At 45.7% G+C, this 19,395-nt stretch overlaps 6 protein-coding genes across 6 annotated transcripts; 3 read left to right on the forward strand and 3 right to left on the reverse strand.

The window, feature by feature from the left end:
- Window positions 1–3,391: 3,391 nt before the first annotated feature.
- FOMMEDRAFT_76742 (uncharacterized protein) lies at window positions 3,392–5,773 on the forward strand (the record flags this gene model as incomplete). Its single annotated transcript, XM_007262814.1, has 17 exons — window positions 3,392–3,480; window positions 3,543–3,719; window positions 3,841–4,002; window positions 4,069–4,135; window positions 4,192–4,304; window positions 4,359–4,427; window positions 4,484–4,654; window positions 4,716–4,736; window positions 4,793–4,806; window positions 4,860–4,977; window positions 5,032–5,044; window positions 5,106–5,158; window positions 5,207–5,311; window positions 5,368–5,393; window positions 5,443–5,516; window positions 5,572–5,616; window positions 5,672–5,773. 17 exons carry the CDS (start codon window positions 3,392–3,394, stop codon window positions 5,771–5,773), a joined length of 1,419 nt encoding a protein of 472 aa, XP_007262876.1.
- A 327-nt stretch (window positions 5,774–6,100) lies between these two features.
- On the forward strand, window positions 6,101–7,800 carry FOMMEDRAFT_138509 (uncharacterized protein). Its single transcript, XM_007262815.1, has 5 exons — window positions 6,101–6,304; window positions 6,407–6,495; window positions 6,559–6,679; window positions 6,766–6,857; window positions 6,923–7,800. The coding sequence occupies exons 1-5, from the start codon at window positions 6,209–6,211 to the stop codon at window positions 7,107–7,109; spliced, it is 585 nt and encodes a 194-aa protein (XP_007262877.1). The 5' UTR covers window positions 6,101–6,208; the 3' UTR covers window positions 7,110–7,800.
- A 396-nt stretch (window positions 7,801–8,196) lies between these two features.
- Window positions 8,197–9,904, reverse strand: FOMMEDRAFT_144586 (uncharacterized protein; the record flags this gene model as incomplete). The annotated part of the gene is made up of 4 exons (XM_007262816.1): window positions 8,197–9,248; window positions 9,336–9,464; window positions 9,522–9,699; window positions 9,772–9,904. The coding sequence occupies 4 exons, from the start codon at window positions 9,902–9,904 to the stop codon at window positions 8,324–8,326; spliced, it is 1,365 nt and encodes a 454-aa protein (XP_007262878.1). The 3' UTR covers window positions 8,197–8,323.
- Window positions 9,905–10,152: 248 nt separating this feature from the next.
- FOMMEDRAFT_17113 (uncharacterized protein) lies at window positions 10,153–11,867 on the forward strand. The gene is made up of 2 exons (XM_007262817.1): window positions 10,153–11,300; window positions 11,359–11,867. The coding sequence occupies exons 1-2, from the start codon at window positions 10,813–10,815 to the stop codon at window positions 11,735–11,737; spliced, it is 867 nt and encodes a 288-aa protein (XP_007262879.1). The 5' UTR covers window positions 10,153–10,812; the 3' UTR covers window positions 11,738–11,867.
- A 214-nt stretch (window positions 11,868–12,081) lies between these two features.
- On the reverse strand, window positions 12,082–12,793 carry FOMMEDRAFT_151897 (uncharacterized protein; the record flags this gene model as incomplete). Its single annotated transcript, XM_007262818.1, has 3 exons — window positions 12,082–12,151; window positions 12,210–12,604; window positions 12,659–12,793. The coding sequence occupies 3 exons, from the start codon at window positions 12,791–12,793 to the stop codon at window positions 12,082–12,084; spliced, it is 600 nt and encodes a 199-aa protein (XP_007262880.1).
- Window positions 12,794–16,201: 3,408 nt separating this feature from the next.
- On the reverse strand, window positions 16,202–17,728 carry FOMMEDRAFT_151899 (uncharacterized protein; the record flags this gene model as incomplete). Its single annotated transcript, XM_007262819.1, has 4 exons — window positions 16,202–16,667; window positions 16,736–16,853; window positions 16,907–16,994; window positions 17,108–17,728. 4 exons carry the CDS (start codon window positions 17,726–17,728, stop codon window positions 16,202–16,204), a joined length of 1,293 nt encoding a protein of 430 aa, XP_007262881.1.
- Window positions 17,729–19,395: the final 1,667 nt, after the last annotated feature.

Genomic DNA, 19,395 nt, shown 5'->3' on the forward strand with positions numbered 1-19,395 from the left:
TTTGTAAGGAGCTGCTACCAAAAGTCTTATAATACATATGCAGAATACGAAGAGACGATAAATGCCATTTTTCAGTATAATGTTTGCACATGGTGATTGGTGAATCCAGTAAAGTCCAAGAGATGTAATTAATGTCAACATAATCACTACTACCAATTCTCTTCTAGTTTTAAACAGAACAGCAAGTAACAAACGTTAACAAATTAAACTCTTTCCACAAAGTAGCTCAATCCCGTGACGACCATTGTCACCGTCCATATTATTATTACCGTCGTCTCGATAAAAAATAAGATTATGGTGTTCATCCGTTGTGCCAGTGCTGACCGACACAGCAGAGGAAGTAGTAGCAGTAGCCAATAATTCTTTAACAGAATGTTTCATCTGTGATGCCGGAGATGAGTCCGTATCATCTGTAGTGTTGTGGCTGACTGGCTAGATTAAAAATCAATCAGTAACAAACTTGGACTCTCTGCATAGGAGCAAAAGCTTACAATAGGGGTAGTATTGACACAATTGGAAATGAATAGCGGTATAAGGAATAGATAGGTCGAAATAATGTTGATTCTACTCAAGTTGGTGTTCCCTGTCAACACTGAAGGTTATCACGACCAATTGAAAGGAACGTACCGCATCTCCTCAGTGTCAAAGGTAAGTGGGAAGAAAGACAAGTAGGTAACCAAAGGCTGTTGATACCACAGTAATGAACGGATGCGACTTGCGCGAGTATATATAAAGAGCGTATAAATTGACAACGGAAAGTGGTGGAAGATAGCGAAGCGGGTTGTCCATGTAGAGGAGTCGATGTTGTCTTTATACTAGAACACCGAAGAAAATAATCAGAAATCGGAGCACCGACTCCACTTTTTGATCGGTCGTTTGTCAGCTAAGTAGATCGTATCCAAGGCATCACATAGCAAACAAATTCTCTCATTAGGTGCGCCACACAGATATCAACGAACAACGTTTCCTGTTCGCTCCTCGCATCAATTATCAGTTCCGCTAGGCGGCCTGTGTGCTGCTATTCGTCTCAAAGGCTCTTTCGTTTTCCCGGAATAAACTAGATGAATCAAGATTAATTCGTTTGAACAATTCCAGTAGTTACCGTACTGCGTAGAAATGAAATTTGCAGGACTCGTCATGCTCTCGATTCTTGTCGATAATGGAATGGAGGACTATAAAATAAATACCGATCAGTTTTTAAAATATAATAATTCAAGGATCAGATAGCGAAAACTTCCATTCCCTAGCTTAAATAGCACTCAGTCACAACAGCCTCCCATCTCAAAAGATAGAAGCGGAGTGTTGGGACAGTGCACATTGCCATAATGCCATAAGCAAGAAAGTCTTCGCCGAGATGCTGTGTGAGTTCAAGCGATGTGTGGCGCATGCCGGCCTTGGCGGGTTAGCATCATCAAGATGTTTGTGTGAAAGTTCGCCCGAGCACTTGACAGTACGTTCGTGCTTACAACAGGCAAAATGGCTGTACCTCAGCACTCTTATTTCTCACAACCTGCTGTAAGGACTCACGTGCTTTCAAGAAGCATAATTAATGGCCATTAAATATAGGGAGTACAAAGAGAAATATGGTCATTTTCAGCGGAACAGGTGCATATAGTGAGTTCAGCCACAAGTAATGCAGACGACTACTGTATAATAACTATTGACTACTATCTACTTTTTTTCAATATGAAGAGATAATCATCAAAGTCAGCACAACTCGCTCAACTCCAAATGGCGAACGACCCTTTTCATCGTCCGTAAAGCCAAACCTACTAACTGGGTATCGATTAATAATGATATTGCAGTGCTCGTTGGCTGCACCAGTTTAGACAGACGATACGGGCGACACAGTAGCAGTGGCAAATGATCCTAGAATAGAGTCTGTTGCCTGTGATACCGGCAATGTGTCCGCATTCTCAAGAACGCCACGGTTGGGTTGCCGATTTCCACTCTAATAATATACAATCCATTAGCAACAACTTAGATTTTTGTGCAAGGGGTTAGCTGCTTAAAAAAGGAGCAGCAGAAATGCCATCAAATAGGAAGAGTGGCAGAAGAACTAGATAGGTCGAGATAACGTTGATCGTACTGAAGCTGACGTTTCCCTGTGGGTACCATGGTCAAAGGGAAAGAATACACCGCATCTTCTCAGCGTCGAAAATGTGTTAGGGGAATGAAGCTTGATGTGTAACCGAAAGCTATCAAAGTGATATAGTGACTGGATGCATCCTGCACAGGAATATGTAAAGACTGTATGAGGTTAACAACAGAAGTGGGTATGGAAGAGAGGGAAAGGGGTAATACAGATAGAGAAGTCTCGCTGCTATATTTATACTGAAGTCCTAAAGCAATATAACGAGAATTCAGAATATTGGTACCGTTTCTTGATTGGTCCATTGTCAGAGAACTGGATCGTATCCAAAGGATCATATATCAAACAGATCGTCTCATTGGATGTAACTTGCTGATTTCAACGAACAAGATTTCCTGTTTGCTCTCGGTGTCAGTCACAAGTGCCCCGTTATTTGTATCAGTGGGATCTTTTGCTTTCCCTCAATCCCAGTGAGAAGATTGGAGCAAAATCTGTTTGCGTGCACAAATGCATGAACGCATGAACTATTGTTCAAGGATCAACACGTCAGAACATCTTGTAGTCTTGATTCTTGTAAAGAAAAGAGTAGACGCACAAAATATTTGTTATCGAATACCGATCAGGATCCGCATCCCAATGCTTCAAGAATAAGATATTGAAACCTTCCATTACCTAGCTTAGCACGCTGCTGCATGGCGAGAAGGTCTCCAGTTGATAATCTGCATGTGCTTAAATGATGTGCAGCACCTGATGAATCGTGCGTCAGCACTAACATGATGTTCGCTGGCTTTTGCTTCGACACCTGATTGCACATTAATACTTGATCGGGTTTCATCTTGCAAGGATCAGATAACACTACATAAGGGGTGTCCAGTTTGCCAGTGTCTCGTACATTGCAAAGGAATATCTTGAGGTTTGAGGAGAATTTTCGTGGGCAACTCGAGTCACTTGTCTGGGGCCATCATATTTGGTCATACTCGAAAACCTATATGCGATTAATTAACTGTAAATTATCAAATAAAGCAAGTCGTGAAACTCTCTCACCGAGTAGCAGTCAAAATGAGGAAGTAGAAGCAGTTCTTTGGTTCTGCCGTTCTTTTGTTGCCGGATCACGTGTTTTCTGCTTCCTCTCAAAGACTCCAGATTGGGCAGGTGAAATGCATGTGATATCGCGTCGAGTGTGACGCGCTTGCGGCACTGGTACAAGAGCCTGAAAGTCTGACCGGTTCTCCTCCCTAAGCATCCACTTCTTTACCCTATAGCTACGTGGCGTCAACAGTCAATCTTTCAACTCGAAACATGGGTAGACCAACCGCTGGAGCTCCTGCTCCTCCAGAGGACTCGCTAACAGTTCGCGACAACCGTACAGGCAAAGTGTATGATATTCCGTATGTACCGAGTTTGCTTCCGCACAGTTTCTTCGAGAGTTATAATTTATTTCCTATTGTAGTATTTCGAACAATACTATACCTGCGACAGCATTCAAACAGATTGCTGCTCCACGTAGACCTAATGAACGCGAGGAGAACGAGACGGAGAGAGGCTTGCGCGTTGCGGACAAGGGATTTTTGAATACTGCTGTCATCACGTCGGAGATCACTTATATAGACGGAGAAGCGGGAGGTACGTTACATCTTTAACTAAAATCTGTATCAGGTGATGGTAAGCGTCTGTTCGCGTTAGTGCTTCGCTACAGGTCAGTTGCTCGAAGACGACACCTTCATCAAAGAGTCTAACGTGTTACGTAGAGGACACCCTATCGAACAGCTCGCAGTGCAATCGAATTTCCTGGAGACCGCATATTTGCTCATCTACGGGTATTTGCCCACAAAGGCACAGTATGGCGTATTCGAGAACGAAGTCATGCACCACAGCATCGCGCACTCCGACGTAGAAGGCCTGTTCCGAGCGTTTCGGTACGGCTGTCTCCTAAACTCAGTCGTCTAGAATTACGATGATTAAGTTTACTTCTATAGTTATGACGCACATCCGATGGCAATTTTGACGAGTGCCATTGCTTCTTTAGGTTCTTTTTATAGCGAGGTACGTTGCTTTCATTACGTACCGAAGTTGACTTGAGCTAATGATATGGTATCAAGGCAAACCCGTCCTTACAAGGGCAGAATCTCTATACCAAAGGCGATTCAGCTTCGCTAGCAAACATGGACAAACAAATTTACAGGCTCATCGGGAAGGCGACTACTCTGGCTGCGTTAGTCAATTGAATACGAATTATTCATCATTTATGATTTGACTTATTGACTAGGATGGCATACCGAGTACGGCAAGGCAGGAAATTCGTGACGCCTCCTGCAGGCTTGAGTTATACAGCATCGTATGTCCAAAAAGTAATCTTCGGATTTTAAAAAAGCTGAGCACGCTGTCTTTTAGGTTCCTCTACCAAATGGATCATCTGGGAGAACAGAACTATACACCTTCCCCTGTTCTCGCGAAGGCGCTAGATATACTTTTCCTTCTCCACGCGGATCACGAATTGAATGCGTCGTGCACAACTGTTCTTCAGACAGCTAGCTCGCTCGTTGATCCGTATTCTGCAGTTGCGTGAGTTATTCCAGTTCTGCTAGTTTCTATTAATGATAGCTGATTATCGAACGATTTTAAGTGCTGGCTGTGCTTCATTATAGTACGTATTTCTTACCTTTTGATATTTGCATTAACTCAACGACCACATTCGGGTAGTGGACCTTTACACGGTACGTCCGAATGCTTTATGTGTAGTCTTTCATTAACAAAGCGGGCTCGCTAGGTGGTGCAAATGAAGCTGTAATTCGGATGCTCATTTCTATCGGTTCACCTGACAATGTCCCTGCATTCGTCGAGGCAGTAAAGCGTCGTGAGAAGGTCTTGTCTGGCTTCGGACATCGGTACGTGGAGTGTTTATTACTTGCTTCGTTCAATTAATTACAACTCTTAATTAGCGTTTATAAAACGGTATGATGCTTATATATGTGTTCCGTTCCGTTTCGAGCTTGCTGATCTCGGGACACAATAGTCGGACCCTCGGTCGTTTATCGTGCGCAAGACTGCCGATGAGGTTTTCAAAGTGTACGTGCGTATCTTCGTCGCGTTTCTGGTATTAATTATTTTTTGTAGTACCGGGAAAGATGAACTTCTCGAAACAGCGATGCGGTTACACGAAGTTGCGATGGAGGACGAATATTTCATCAAACGGAAGCTCGCCCCGAACGTGGACTTCTGGTGCGCAAAAAAAAAAGACTGATTTCCGAAAGGGTAAATCTAATTGCTTGATTTAGGAGCGGTTTAATTTACCGTGCCATGGGTGAGCGCCATCCTCAGACGCCTACTTTCTGATTCTCAGCGGTTGCTAGGCTTCCCTCTTGACTTCTTCCCCGTACTATTTGCGGTTCCTCGAGTTGTCGGATGGCTTGCACATTGGCGACAGGTACGTGACTCCATTTGATCACGCCGGTCGCAGCATGTACAAAAAATATACCTAGATGATGCTTCAACCCGGTGGCGTCAAGATCTGGCGACCTCGACAAGTACGTCCAGCAACCTGCTTGTGAAGACTTTGGGTGAGCTGATGCCCAGTGCTAGATATATGTTGGTCCTGGTAGGCGAGATTATGTTCCCATGGACGACCGCGTCCCCGATGATGCTTCCGCATATACGCCGACGCCCGTCAGACACACCGGGTGAGTTCCACCACTATTTCTGGAGAAATCTCTTGACACTGATGTACGTGGCAGGCAGAGCAAGAGGACGATGCTGGCGAGATATGTAGGAAAGAGCAAGTTATGATAAATATATGTAGACGTCCTTTTGCAGTTGCAGTACCTTCGCGGGATGGATTTCCCGCGCTGTGCCTGATTTTCTTGGAATAAATAAAAGAAGTAATTTGGACTTCGAATTCGAACTCCGAAGAGTGAGAAGATGACGCGCCGAGTGCCATCTGGTGTGCGGGAAGTTCCGGTCGTTTAGGCGAGGCGGCCAAGCCATTCGCGCGTTTTCCCAAATCAACCCTAGCCTTCCTTTCCCCTCCACCTCTCTCTTCTTCCCGTCCATCGCTCTTCGCGTCCCACCTCTCCCTCGTCCTCCACTCTCGTCGCTCCGCGCACCTCTACGTCCAACAAGATGCTCGCTACACTCATTTCTGCCACGCTCCTTTCTGCATTCACAATCCGAGGCGCACTTGCCGAGTTCTCTATCGCTACAATTGAGCTCACCCAAGTGAGTTTTTTGTCGCTCTTTTACGGTTGATGTGTAGAGGGCGTTAGAAGAGCTCTGACATATTTTCCTCTTCAATTTTCTCGGTGAATTTTTGGATACAAGTGTGCTTCTGCCCACATCACTTGGACTGAGGCAACTGCCCCGTACAACATGGCCGTCGTTCCCGCTGATGACCCCTGCGACAAGGTCCTGTAAGTAGCCAGCAGCTCGCTTCCTCAACGGACTAGCTTACTGAGGATTCTTCTTTCTGTCAGTGTCGATCTCGGTGACCATAAGGGACTGTCCATGACATGGAATAACGTCACCGTTCCCGCTGGTACTAAAGTCATGTTTTCGCTCCTGGACTCGTCAGACGAGGAAGCGTGGTCCGGAACGGTATGTATATCGCCGTACAACTGGTCCTGAGAAATTACTTCGGTCTTTATTGATTGCCTTGAATTTGATTTTCCATTATCTCCTAGATCACCGTCAAGGATGGCGATGATTCTTGCCTGCCCAGTTCTTCCTCATCGAAGAACTCCACCGACTCTTCTGGTTCTGGATCCGCTACGACGTATGTTATCAATCGTGCATTTTGTCGACAAATATCTGACAGGATGGGACTTGTTGCTCCTGTAGTCTTACTCTCACGTCCTCGTACAAGACTGCTTCTGCAGCTTCTAGTTCCGAGACTGCAACCGCCGTCGGTGCAGCAAACGCGGGAACACTCGGTAACGCCTCTGGCGCAATGTCGAATGTACACCTCCCAGCGGCCGCAACAATTTTCGCATCCCTCGCGGCTGTTGCTGCTGCCCTGGCTCTCTAAAGTCCCCAGACTCTATACCCCGACGCGCATGCTAGTCGCTAAACGAGCGCTAGCCGCTCTGTCGTCCATTCTTTTTTCTGTATATCTCTTGCATCCATCTAACTTCTCAATTGTTTTTTTGATACCTGGGATCTCTTGCTTTTTGCTTGATGCATTCTTTTCAAGCCTGGTTGATTATCGGCGATGCGTTAGGCTGCGTGCGGTTTGCGTCGTGTCGCGTCGACCAGCTTGATGGCAGAGGTTTCATCACAATTTTACCAGACTCTAACTTTCCACAATGTTTTTTTTCCTCTACTCGGGCTTTATTATTTTTATATCACTATCGTTCAGGAAACGCGAATTGGAGTTGTGTTGTTGGTGTTGGTGTTGTGCTGCGTATTTACATATATACAACGTTTTCTCTCCGAGATGTTCTATCATACCATACTTGCCATGTCACCGCTTCGCTTTTCATTAGCACTAGTAGTATTTCTAGTTTACTCTAGTCTAGTCTGGTGCTATTTTGACTTAGCGGAGCCACGACGGTTTTTCACGAGTATCGTTATCTCATTCTCAGTCTCTCCCGCCATTTCTTTGTTTTACTTGGTACAGACAGGTTTGGAGTTTGGGAAGTTTTGAATTTGTTGTATTTTGAGTAGGCGCAAATGGTTGGTTTTGTTGAAATTGAATTGAATTTCTTATTCAATTTGCGGTTTGTTTGATACAATTGAATAAGTGATTTTCTGATAAGGTTCTTTGATTTACAACATTTGCGAAAGGTGTTTGTCATCCCATATTTGGAGATGATGACGCTGTCGAAGTTGCCTCTCATGATGTGCTATCTCAAAGGCAACAATTTCCCACGTAAATCAGATTGAAATAAAGAAAATTACCACTACTTTGTATACAATTATCGTCGGACCGGAAATCACTGGATTGTGGGACGTTGCAGAGACCGACACACTGAATAAAATAGTAGATACTACGAATCACTTTCCAAACGCAGAGGCTGCCGAGGACAAGATATATTCTTAGATCAACCTTGCTGTTCCAAACGAACATCGAAACGGCTCCGGAATTTTGAAGACATGATACATTCACATTCTCTATGGAAACATACAGCGAGCTGCACATGCGAGCAACGCGCAATTAACAACACACAGGTGAGTATTCAGAGTACTAGTAGTAGCAAGAAAGGACAACACAACATTCCGAATGCGACAGCCTAACGAACGTCAGTTGCTTGGCTTCGGAGAAGAAATGGGAAGAGGAAGGGGAAAAAGGTCTAAAGGATTGTTCATGTTCGTGTTCGTATTCGTCGTCAAATTAGAATCCGAAATCAAATTCGAGTTGGATGAACCAGCAGACGTAGGGATGAGCTTCTCCCTTTCCCCGCGCTCAACGTTCTTCCCTTTAACATTATCTGGTTCGATAGCAGATCCGGAAAGGAGTATCTCGTCCTCTTCTTCGTCTAGCAGATCTACGTCCTCGTCTTCTTCTTCCGAGTCTGATAGGAGGACGAGTAAAGGGGCAGGAGTCTTGCCTTTCCCTGTTGGTGCGTATAGTCCCTGCGCAAGGACTGTGTCACCTGTCTCAGGGTCGATTTCGCCTGCTTCCTCCTCATCTTCTGGGAGAGCAATTGCACCTCCTACACGACGAGAAAGGACGTAACGCAGTCCAACAGGGATAAGTACACCAACAACGACGGCACTCAGCCCAAGTCCATTCCGCCATGAAATGAGATGGAAATCTGCTGCACTCGTCATATCGTCTAGTCCACCACCGATCGTTGTATGGATCACAGTCACGCCGAGAATGCCTAAGAACGTGCTAACCCAGAACGGGATAATCCCAATTCGCAGATGCGGGGCGAGGACGTTGACGACCCAGTGTGGGGGGAAAGGTGCGATGCGGAGGACGATGAGGTAGGATAGGAGGTTTGCGCGTTGTGCGGCGAGGGAGGCGCTCCAGCGGTCTAGTCGTGCAGCCCACTTCGGGAGTGTTAAAAGAGCGGGACCGAGGGCGGCGGAGATGAGGTAGCAGAGTGTTGCGCCGCAGGCGACACATGTGCACGCGAGTGGAAGGGCGATGGGGACACCCCAGACTGCGCCACCAAGTATTGATAAATACATTGAACCCGGAAGAGAGAAAGCTTGTAAGCTAAGATAAAGCAAAACATACGATGATCAGTATATTTGTGAATACGATCTGACTACGCACAGCGCATTGCGTACAAATCGAACTTACAATAAATAAGTGGTAACATAGCATATGATGACACGTATTGGATAGATATCGCGATATTTCTTCAGCAAATAATTGAGATCCTGTAACTGAGCGAACGACTTGGGTACACGAAGGAAAGGACGGTCTTGTCTGTGAGATGTTGAGTTGAACATTCCTTTGTACAGGTTCTAATGCCATTCAACTTACTCTTCTAAAGGAGGTAATGCGAGCCACAATGTCCCTCCAAGAAGTAAAGTGCTGATAACAAACAAAGCTGCCATCTTGATTCCAGCATTCAAAAGAATTCTTCTAGAAGAAATATTGCTATTGGGTGACATGGGCATTGTCGCGCCATAAGATGCATTGGAGGAGGATGCATCGGAGCCTAATAGGGGCGATCGGTCTGAGTCACAACTCCGCAAGGAAACAGGAGATAGTGAGCGCGGAGTCGATGGACCTGCATGAGGGATGGTAGCTAGAGTGTACGCTGAAGCATTTGAGGGCGGTAGAGCACTCTGGCCGGGCAGGTCGGGGGTACCGACTGGCGAGCCCACGATGGATGAGTAATGCGGCGGTGACGAGTTGGGCATAGCCAACGAGTTGCCACGGCTGCTGATCGCGATGTCGGCGACAGCAACAACGATATGTTCAATATTGTCAAGGATGGACGAGGAGATGGGAGAACGGAGGGAAAGTCGTACGGTCAGTCACCAGTGTGGGGCGGTGCGCAGTCATCACAATCCGGGCAGGAATGGACGATGACGTAAGCAGAGTCAGCATTTGTGACAACCGCCGATTTTCTCCCGATTTCTGTCTTCTTTATGCCAACACACTCATCTGGCAACGTTTTCTTCAAAGCCCGACATGCGAAAGACTATGAAATCTGGGCTGAAAATGTATTTCCAGACATTCTCTAGTTAGCCATGCCTTTTTGGGGCTTGCTATTCTCAGTCATACTATTACAATTAATCCTGGGACTGGCTAATATTGGACTGGTCGACCTTTTGAGAATGTTGTCAGACTCATTAGGCTCGAATACTTATTCAATACGTACGGTACAACAAGTGAACAAGGGACGTACTCAACAGTGATCATGACCTCCGCGAATTCACCGTCAGCGACTCACCTTACTGTGTTTTATTTGCCAAGGAAATGCAGAAAGGGGTAATGAACTAGTGCGCCGCCGCAAGTCGTGCTGGGTCTCGATAACCTGCTGTTTTGCACTATTCGGGCCGCCCATAGTCCAGCTTTGCACTCACTCTCCAACTGCAACCAAAATGCGGAATTTTGCTTTAGGACCTTCGACCCTTCCAGTCTCTTTACCTGTGCTGCCGTACCTGCTACTTCGAGAAATTCAACTGCCATACCCGCCAGCGCAATCTGCGGGCACATTGCGGGCGGCTCTAGGTGTTTGAAATACCAGAAGTGGTACTCGCCACTTTGTCCAGCGTGGTACGACGAGTCCTGACACCCCCCTCCCTCAACTCTCGGAGTCGCTATGTACAGCCGACCCAGACCACTGCCATACCCTCCCACTCGAATTACTTCCTCTTTCCGGTCACGACAAGTTGTGACGCATCAAAATCAGCTGAATGAGAAGACCCTCCTGTTGTTACTTGATAACCTACAACGCAAGTTGCTGGAGCGGCGTGGGCAACAGACGACGCTTGTGGTGCATGGCGGCATCGTCGCTGTACTGGCACACAAATGCCGGGCTGTGACAACAGATATTGATTATATTGACCGTGTGTTACCTGAGGAGTTGGATCTTCCGATGAAGAAGCCAGGGTTCTCATTCGGCGCGTTCATGAAGAAGGTCTCTCGTATATTCAGTGGTAAGAAGAAACCCGATACAAGGACCATTCTCAAGGAGTGCATAGCGGAAGTTGCTGCTGAATTCAATAGCAGGTATTCGAACCCGTTGATTGTCCTTGAACATGACTGGATGAACTCTGCGGCCGATGTCGCGCTTCCCTGGCATCTCGAGTACGTCCCCCACTCATCTTGGTATTATCTTATATTGCGCTGATTGTCACACACATAGTCGTGACTGTTACATGGTGGACCCACTCGTTACGTCCGCTGTGCGCGATGCCGAGGCACATGGCCGCGCACTATATGACTCGCCAGGCTTACGGCTAATTGGAATTACACCATCCTGGATATTCGCACTCAAGTTACAACGTTTCTCGATTATGGACGAAGATGACATCGTGTGCTTATTAGCGAAGGATGGCGCATGTGCGAAATACTCCGAGGACGACTTTGCACAGATGGTGGAGCGGCGCTTGCGCGTGGACTGCCCCGTCATGGACTATGATCATTACCCTGAGCGTGCAATGTCAGAGTGGAGAACGCGTTTGAGAGAATGCGTGAGGAAGGCGAGATATGAGATAGCTATGGAGAGGAGAATGTCCAGATGATAGAAGAGGGCTACGTCGTTGAGGTTCTAGTGGTAGTACTGGTGGTATTGAGGTAGTAATCTTACACTCCTTTGGTCGTCCCTGTCTTATGTAAAAACCTAATCACTTCAATGTGCGAGGCGGTACGAATGATTTTTAATACCTTCTGTCCTTGAGACTCAGCGTAAGGGTTTAACTCGAACAAATTCGCCATGGAGAAGAAAGCAGCCAATACATTCTACGCTGATGCGTTATAATTATTTTCACTAGGGAGCTGAACAGGAATATATTTACGAAAGCATTTCCATGAATTAAACGAACTGTTTCGAACAATGGGGGGTTGGGGGTATAAACTTTTGGAGTATCTATGCTTCTTCACGGTCGTTATCGCTTGACACCCGTGGTACATGTGATTCGTGGAGAGGCAGGTCCGTGCTTCAAGGCCACAAGTCAGTCCGTACATAGGAATAATGTTCGGTAAGAGCTCACTAACCTTTGTGCTGGGGTATGCCACTCATAGACCCAGTTACTGACCAGTTGAATCATTGTCTGCGAATCGGCTACTGGCCGCCTAGGCCATGTCACGACGAGGAACACGAATACACCCGCCTTCTCCGGTGCGAAGAATATCATAGCGAGAACACTACCAAAGAAGAACGCAACGCTTAACATGTGAAGGGAAAGGGCGATTATCTGGGATATTCCAGGAGCGACGGAGTACGTCGTGCGGTCAAAGGGATTAAGAACCCGAACTCCCGACGCTTTGAGCCAGAGAACAATGCTAGACAAGAGGAATGCTCCGAAAATTGATGCTTCCAAGATCGTATGAGGAGGGCCGTCTTTTGAGCCTTTGACGACTTCAAGTACTAGTTTAAGAAATATACTTGACTGAGATGGTGTCAGAGACAAATGATATAGGACTGCAACATTTTGTAAACGTACCGCGGTGAGTACCCACGACCAGGCTGTCATCTGGCCCGTAGCACCATGATTATTCTTTATAGCAAAATAAAATAATAACGCTCCCGGAAGCGCAGTGGCTAAACGTAGGAGTAATAGCAAGCCGGCTACGTTCATGTATGAATCGAAGAGCGATAGGAATATCACAGTAATATGATGCAAACAAGAGCAGTTCCATGCTTGCCAACCAAGCAAGGAAGGATGAATGCAGCCATGGAGGGTACCATATAGTAATTATGGCAGAGATAGAGTATTGTTGCTGAAGAACATGATGCACAGCATATATGCAATGAGCAACAAATGTTTACAATTGCATACAAAGAGCAACTTGGGACATACAATTTTCATATAAATCTCTTCTAAATGAGTTGCATCGTTGCATGGTACAGCAGTGCCTCTGTGCTGGGCAGAGTTAAATTCATTCTGCTAAATCAACTACCAGGTAAGCAGTGAAGTGTGTACTATTGACTCTGAACACACATTATTTGTGGACATATATTCTGTAGTACATAAGCAGGTAGAAGCAAGGGAGAATCTATTCGACGGGAGACAGTAATCAGTTGTAAAGTCTGAATAACTGTGCAGACACAACACACCACCTTGCTATGTTGTTCTGGACAAGTATGAGATGAGGCACAGGTGTGTGTGTGTGTGTGTGTGTGTGTGTGTGAATAACTGTGAGTTGAAAGATGAAACGAGGATAGATAGGGAACGGTGAGAGAGTGACCAAGGGTTAGGGTATGTCCAGAGGCAAAGGACGTTTCAAGGCGTAATATTCATAAGTATTTAAAAAGGTATTGGAAGGATGGATGGATGCGGGATCTGTGGATTTTCCACGCGGAAGCCTGCGTCGACGATGATCATCAGAGTGTCGGTGATCACAGATGAGCACAAACACCGCTTCTTCCTATCCATTCGGTCCTAGAATGGTGCGAGAATTAATAAATATTCATATCCACACAAGAATTGGTCCCTGCCTGATGGTGATTGTGCCTCCTACTCGCTTCTGCTTTCCAGCACAAGGCGGCTCATTCACTTGCACTAAACACAGAAATCAAACTGTTCGATCGAGACACCCCTCGGAATGCAAGATTGCGTTTCTCAGGGTGAGAACTCAGCTCTAGGCTCTGCTGAAGAAGGCGGAGAGAGAGGGAGAAAAGGCTATGAAAATCCACACAGGAGCATCACCAAATCGAACACGAAAATGTATTGGAATTTACTGCTAAGACATATATTTTTTACATATTGTGGATCCTTATATTCGCTTATAAAGTCTACATGTAAATATATTGCCTTGTCAGACTCTGCACGTTTTGGTGATGGAGGTGCCTACGAGAACCGTTTGGTCATGCTTGATTACGTACACGTACATGACAGACAATAGCTGTCCTCAATTCACTTGCGAGGGAGACTTGCAGCTCGGCACGGGGAGGAGAACCACTGTGTTGGTTCTCCCCCAAAACCTTAACTCCTGCCTTATGTAGTTCCCTCCGTGCAAGTCTGCGCAATTTTGCACAAGTGCTCTTGAGTGCTTGTGCAGACTTGCGAAGCGTCGGAGTTTAAAATAAACAAAGAATTCCCTCACCAAAACCAACGTAAATCGTGATTAGTGTGACAGAACACCATAAATAACACGGTCCCGTGACCGCATAGAGTGAGCGCGAGCGTGAAATAAGTGCAAAATACACATTTTATCATATCTTACGCTCTCCATTCTCCTTCTGCAATGGCCCCGTTAGCGTATAATAGCATGACAAATGCATTAAACATTGGATCTTTTGCTTTATACCGGACTTTATACGCTAAAACAGACGAAGATTTGCTCATGGGCATGTTTCTTGCATACGAAGCTCATCGCTTGCTGCTTCAAGCTCGTCCTTCAGACCGTGGACCATATGATGCATCCCATTCAGAAGATTTCCTGGATAACTTACTATATAACACATCGGATTTGATTTTTAAATCGTTCTTCAGGTAAATTTCAAGGTTATGAATCATATGCATGCCACCACACTCTCTGATCCATCATACATCTTTTAGAGTCAGCCGCGAGTCATTCAAGGTCTTAACTGATCTTATTAAGAATGATGAAGTGTTTAGAATTACTGGTACAAAGTGAGTCCATACATGTCTTATCCTATGGTCGAAATTACATGTACGTTCTGATGTACAGGGCACAAGCACCACCTTGGATGCAGCTCGCTGTCTTCCTCATACGTAACGGATCCTCGACATGTATCAAGGTTGCTGAGATGGCATCGATTGCAGAGGGTACAGTACACTTGTATTGTTCAAGAGTTACTACTGCTTTCCGCCGGCTCTATCCTCGTTTCATCACCTGGCCAGAAGGAGAGCAACGTCAAGCACTAAAGATTAGGATGCAGAATCAAGGTTTCCCTGGATGTATTGGCATGCTAGATGGATCCCTCATCCCTCTTGCTACAAAACCAAGGAAGGATGGGTTTCAGTACTTCTGTAGGAAGAAGTTTTATGCTGTGAGTTTTTTCACTCTTTTCCTTTCTTATAATACTTAATTCTACTACATGGAATTATAAAGGTTGCTCTACAGGGAATATGCGATGATAAAAAACGCTTTACCCACCATGACTTAGGGTGGCCTGGAAATGTACAGGATACCACTGTGTTTCGTGACTCTCGTATCTGGCGATTCAAAGGAGACCATTTCTCAAAGGAGGAATTTCTTTTGGCTGATAAAGGTGAGCCTTTTCGACTTTATATCTCAATGTGCAATACCTCACATTCTCGCATTGCTGTATTGACAGGATATCCCCTCACTCAATTCACTGTGCGCCCTTTCACCGAAAGTGACCTCACAAATGACCCAGAAGAGGCTCGCCGCCGCCGCCACTTTAATTTCGCCCTCTCACACTGTCGTATTGCTATTGAGCATGCTTTTGGTATGCTCAAAGGCCGTTTTCCTTCCCTTCGGTGCCTTCCAGGCACTGATATCAATGTCATTTACATGACTATTGAAGCTCTTTTGGTTGTACACAATATTCTCATTGATATCAATGATGATCCTACTAACATTTTGGATTACAATGGCGAGGAGGATCCTAATGTATTTGCTCAAGAAATTGAGGTTCTGGACGAAGGACTTGTCAATGCAAGGAGAGAAATCAATCAGATGGCAGATGGACACCTCTATCGTGCTGGATTACATCGCCGTAAGCGTCTTATGGAGCGCATGAATGGATTTCAGGCACTAGGTGATATACTCAGGCACTAGGTGATATAATTCCTTGAAGCTCCTTAACGTGACAAGCCATAACCGTGTCGTCTTTCAGATCGGTGAACGCATGTTCTATTTCCATTGTCATTACATAGCGCTTCGTTTGTACCCCATTTATCTACTAAATCCTACTTCCTTGAGGCTTATCGACGTGTTTTTCGCCTGTAACGTCGCGCAAGATACCGTAATCCAACAATACATCCCAAACCCTACTTCCTTGAAGCTTATTGACGTGTATCGTCGCGCAAGACACCGTAATCCAATCTTGCGAGCTAGTCCTGCCACTCAGTGCGACGGAGATGTCTGATTGTGTCACCGATGTCGCGAATCTCCTCAGCAAGGTCAACTGCCAGGTCCTGCTCCACTGGATCGTCTGAGTCTCGCATCTGACGGTACTGCTCGAGTTTCGAGCGACGCAAATCTTCCATATTGCGCATCTCCTGTATCTTTGTGGCTCGATCTTCAGACCGCATTCTTTTGCGGCGAAACTCCTCCTCCTTCTCGTCCTTGGCTCTTTCATATGCAAATCGCTCAGCATCAAGCTGAGTAGACTCCTTTTGACGTTCTTGCTGGGAAAAGATCGCCTCCGACATGATAGCAGTGAACTCGGAGGCTGCATCCCCTTTCTTTCTTTTCTTTTCTTCTTCTTTAACCTGCTTGACTTCTGCTTCGACATCCTCGAATTTACGCGACGAGCTGAACTCTATGGACCTGTCTATATCAGCTCGGCCCTCTGCACTAAATAACCAGGCAGGTAAGTCTTCAAATGTATAAATAAAACGATCCTAAGGGATTAGGAGACTTACACTCTGAGGATAATAGGATAAATGGGTCCCTCAGCGAATTTCTTACACTGTGCAGCTGAGGTCCGGAGGTCTGACACACTCTCGTCTCCATCTCCGCCCCCTGTATGCTTTTCCCATCCTAAATAACATGGTAAGCAACCATTTTAATCGCATAATGATAGAGTGACTGACGTCTGGTATCCTTGAACTGCCTAAATATAGAGTGCCACCGATTGAGGCACTGTTCGGCTGTATACTCTGGAAGAATGTTCTGGGAGATCTGGAACAAAACTATGAGTGAGTAGGACAGCTGTATTACTTTGTATAGTACCTCGCGAAGACAGAGAAAGCCTACAAACAAAATATGGAGTACATGAGAGGTGAGTAACTCACCTCTTGACAGAAATTACGCAATGACACTTGTACTTTTGCCCAGCGCTCTGGAGTTGCGATGTATTCTGCTAATTTGATGCTAGACTCGTCATCCCAGGTAGCTATAATCTTCACTTCGTTTATTTCAATGATATCTGCGTCATTTCTTTGCTCCTCAGTGAGGAGATCGATTTCGGACTCGGAATGACCAGAAGCTCGCGCATTTTTTCCAGAGCGTGCACCCTTACCAGTTTTCCTACTAACTACCTTCTTCTCCACTTTAGCTTTGCCCTTCGCTGTCTTAGAGACCTCAGGAGCTGGAGTAGAGGATTGTGGGGTCGGATGAGAGCTGGAAGAGTTGGAAGATACTGGTTGGTGAGCCGGAGTTTGTGCTTGGTTTTGCTGATGCATGTGGAAATTTAGGGCTGCTAAAGCTCTAACATTGTCTGGAAACTCTGGACTTGGAGCATGGACGACTGGGGCTGGACTAGGAGAAGGGGGTACCATAGAACCGGCAGGAATTTGTATCTGGTGAGTTGCTGCCTGAGTTTGTGCATGTAATTGTAATGCCTGTAATAAAGTAGCTGGTGTCTGAGGTTGGCTGAGTGGTCGTTCAGCATTCTGAGAGCTGTTCTGCTCCATCTTAGAGGTCGAGAGTTGAGGAGGACAAGCTGTTGAATTTTTTTTCTTTGCGACGACACTCATGTCTCAGATGAATCTCTAAGTTTCTTTATTTGGGACATTCACATTACTACATTAAGAGGTATGCAACTTAAGTAATGATGGTCGATCCTTGCTGCAAGTCTGATCCTCAATTCTTGAGGGACTTGCGCTGCTCGCGGCATCAGTCTTCTTCGTGCCGCAGCCCCCGCGCAAGTCCCCCACGCAAGTGAATTGAGGACAGCTAAAGTTTGGATGGACGTACTTTACTAGTATCTCTCTCGACTCTCAGAATGCAAGATAGCGTTTCTCAGGGTGAGAACCCAGCTCTTGCTCTGTTGAGAGCCTGGAGAGATATTAGTAAGATACTGCAGCCATGCAAAATAAGCAGTGCTCACAGTACTGTCACTTCTTGGTGTGCACGGGAGTCGAATTTCCACACCTGTGAAGAAAAATGAATGCTCAGCACAACCGTACTTGTGCCCCTCCAGAGACGGTTGTTTCCTCGTACCAGTCTCTGATTTTCGCTATGACTCTATCCATACTTAGATACTCGACATATCTGGAAAAAGAAAGCCACATGTTACACTTACTCATTCAATACCACATCTAATTCTATCTAATTCGGCTTACGGAGCAGAAGCTGATTTATCATTGTCCATGACAAGGCGCAAGGATACTCACCTCGAAGCACGTTCTTTGCGCGCGCGCGTCTTTTACATTTTCATCATCATTGTACTCCAGAAGACACCCCGAGCTGTGTAGGACTTACATTCTGCTAGACTGTCTACTAAGGCAGTTTTTCTTCTCAACGAATACATCTTCAATATTTGATTATTTGTTAAACATTGCTTCGTGCTACTCTTGTGTTTTTGGCCAAATTGCTATTCCAATCGAAAATGGGTCAAGTAATATGTTATCTGTAGGTTGTACACAGTTTTGCAGTCACAAATGGATGCATGGAATTTAGATATGGCAAGATTGACAATGGTTGAGAATTCTGATAGACAAGAAAGAAGAGGGAAATTGTCTTTTCTGGATTACAAAAACACCTTTTATGAGTATTCAGAATGTGTTACGTTTGTAATATAAATATGTACACCACAATCTCACAAGTGTCCTTGTATAGGCGCAAGGACATGTTCCGTTCAGAGCGTGCTTAATGTCATCTTGCATGGTGTGGGAGAAGGTAAATGATAATCTAGGAACAGTCCTCCCGCTTGCGCAAAGACCTGCCAGTGAGGTTATCGGAACTAATATCCGCCCTCCGAATCAATGACATCTGCCTGCCTGACAGTTCGGTGACCTCGCTGGATGCTGAGCCACGTTGCCTGATCGTCAGTCTAAATGCCGGGAAGCGTTTGAGGATGCCTCGGCTCCGGACTGGTTGTTAGTAATCCATCGGTCGGGTTTGTCCATTCGAAAGTAAAAAGGCCAGTAAATTGAGCCGCGGTTTTCAAGTCTGCTCGTGACCTGAGTAGTAATTGCATGCAGTAGAAGTACTTCACCAATATGAAAGTAGACGCAGCATCGTGACTGGAAGGAGACAGATCATAGGACACGTATTAACGCGTTGCCCTGCGGGAGGTCTAATGCTTTAATGGACGTAGATGTGTGAGCGCGTATTTAGTATGGTCAGGTGGACACAA

This window comes from Fomitiporia mediterranea, assembly GCF_000271605.1.
Source record: "Fomitiporia mediterranea MF3/22 unplaced genomic scaffold FOMMEscaffold_2, whole genome shotgun sequence".
NCBI lineage: Eukaryota > Fungi > Basidiomycota > Agaricomycetes > Hymenochaetales > Hymenochaetaceae > Fomitiporia > Fomitiporia mediterranea.

Coding starts and splice junctions, on each gene's coding strand:
- FOMMEDRAFT_138509 (XM_007262815.1), top strand. CDS start 6,209: ATGCTCGCTACACTCATTTCTGCCACGCTCCTTTCTGCATTCACAATC. Junction 6,496..6,558: donor GACCCCTGCGACAAGGTCCT/GTAAGTAGCCAG, acceptor TCTTTCTGTCAG/TGTCGATCTCGGTGACCATA. Junction 6,680..6,765: donor AGGAAGCGTGGTCCGGAACG/GTATGTATATCG, acceptor ATTATCTCCTAG/ATCACCGTCAAGGATGGCGA.
- FOMMEDRAFT_17113 (XM_007262817.1), top strand. CDS start 10,813: ATGTACAGCCGACCCAGACCACTGCCATACCCTCCCACTCGAATTACT. Junction 11,301..11,358: donor GCGCTTCCCTGGCATCTCGA/GTACGTCCCCCA, acceptor TCACACACATAG/TCGTGACTGTTACATGGTGG.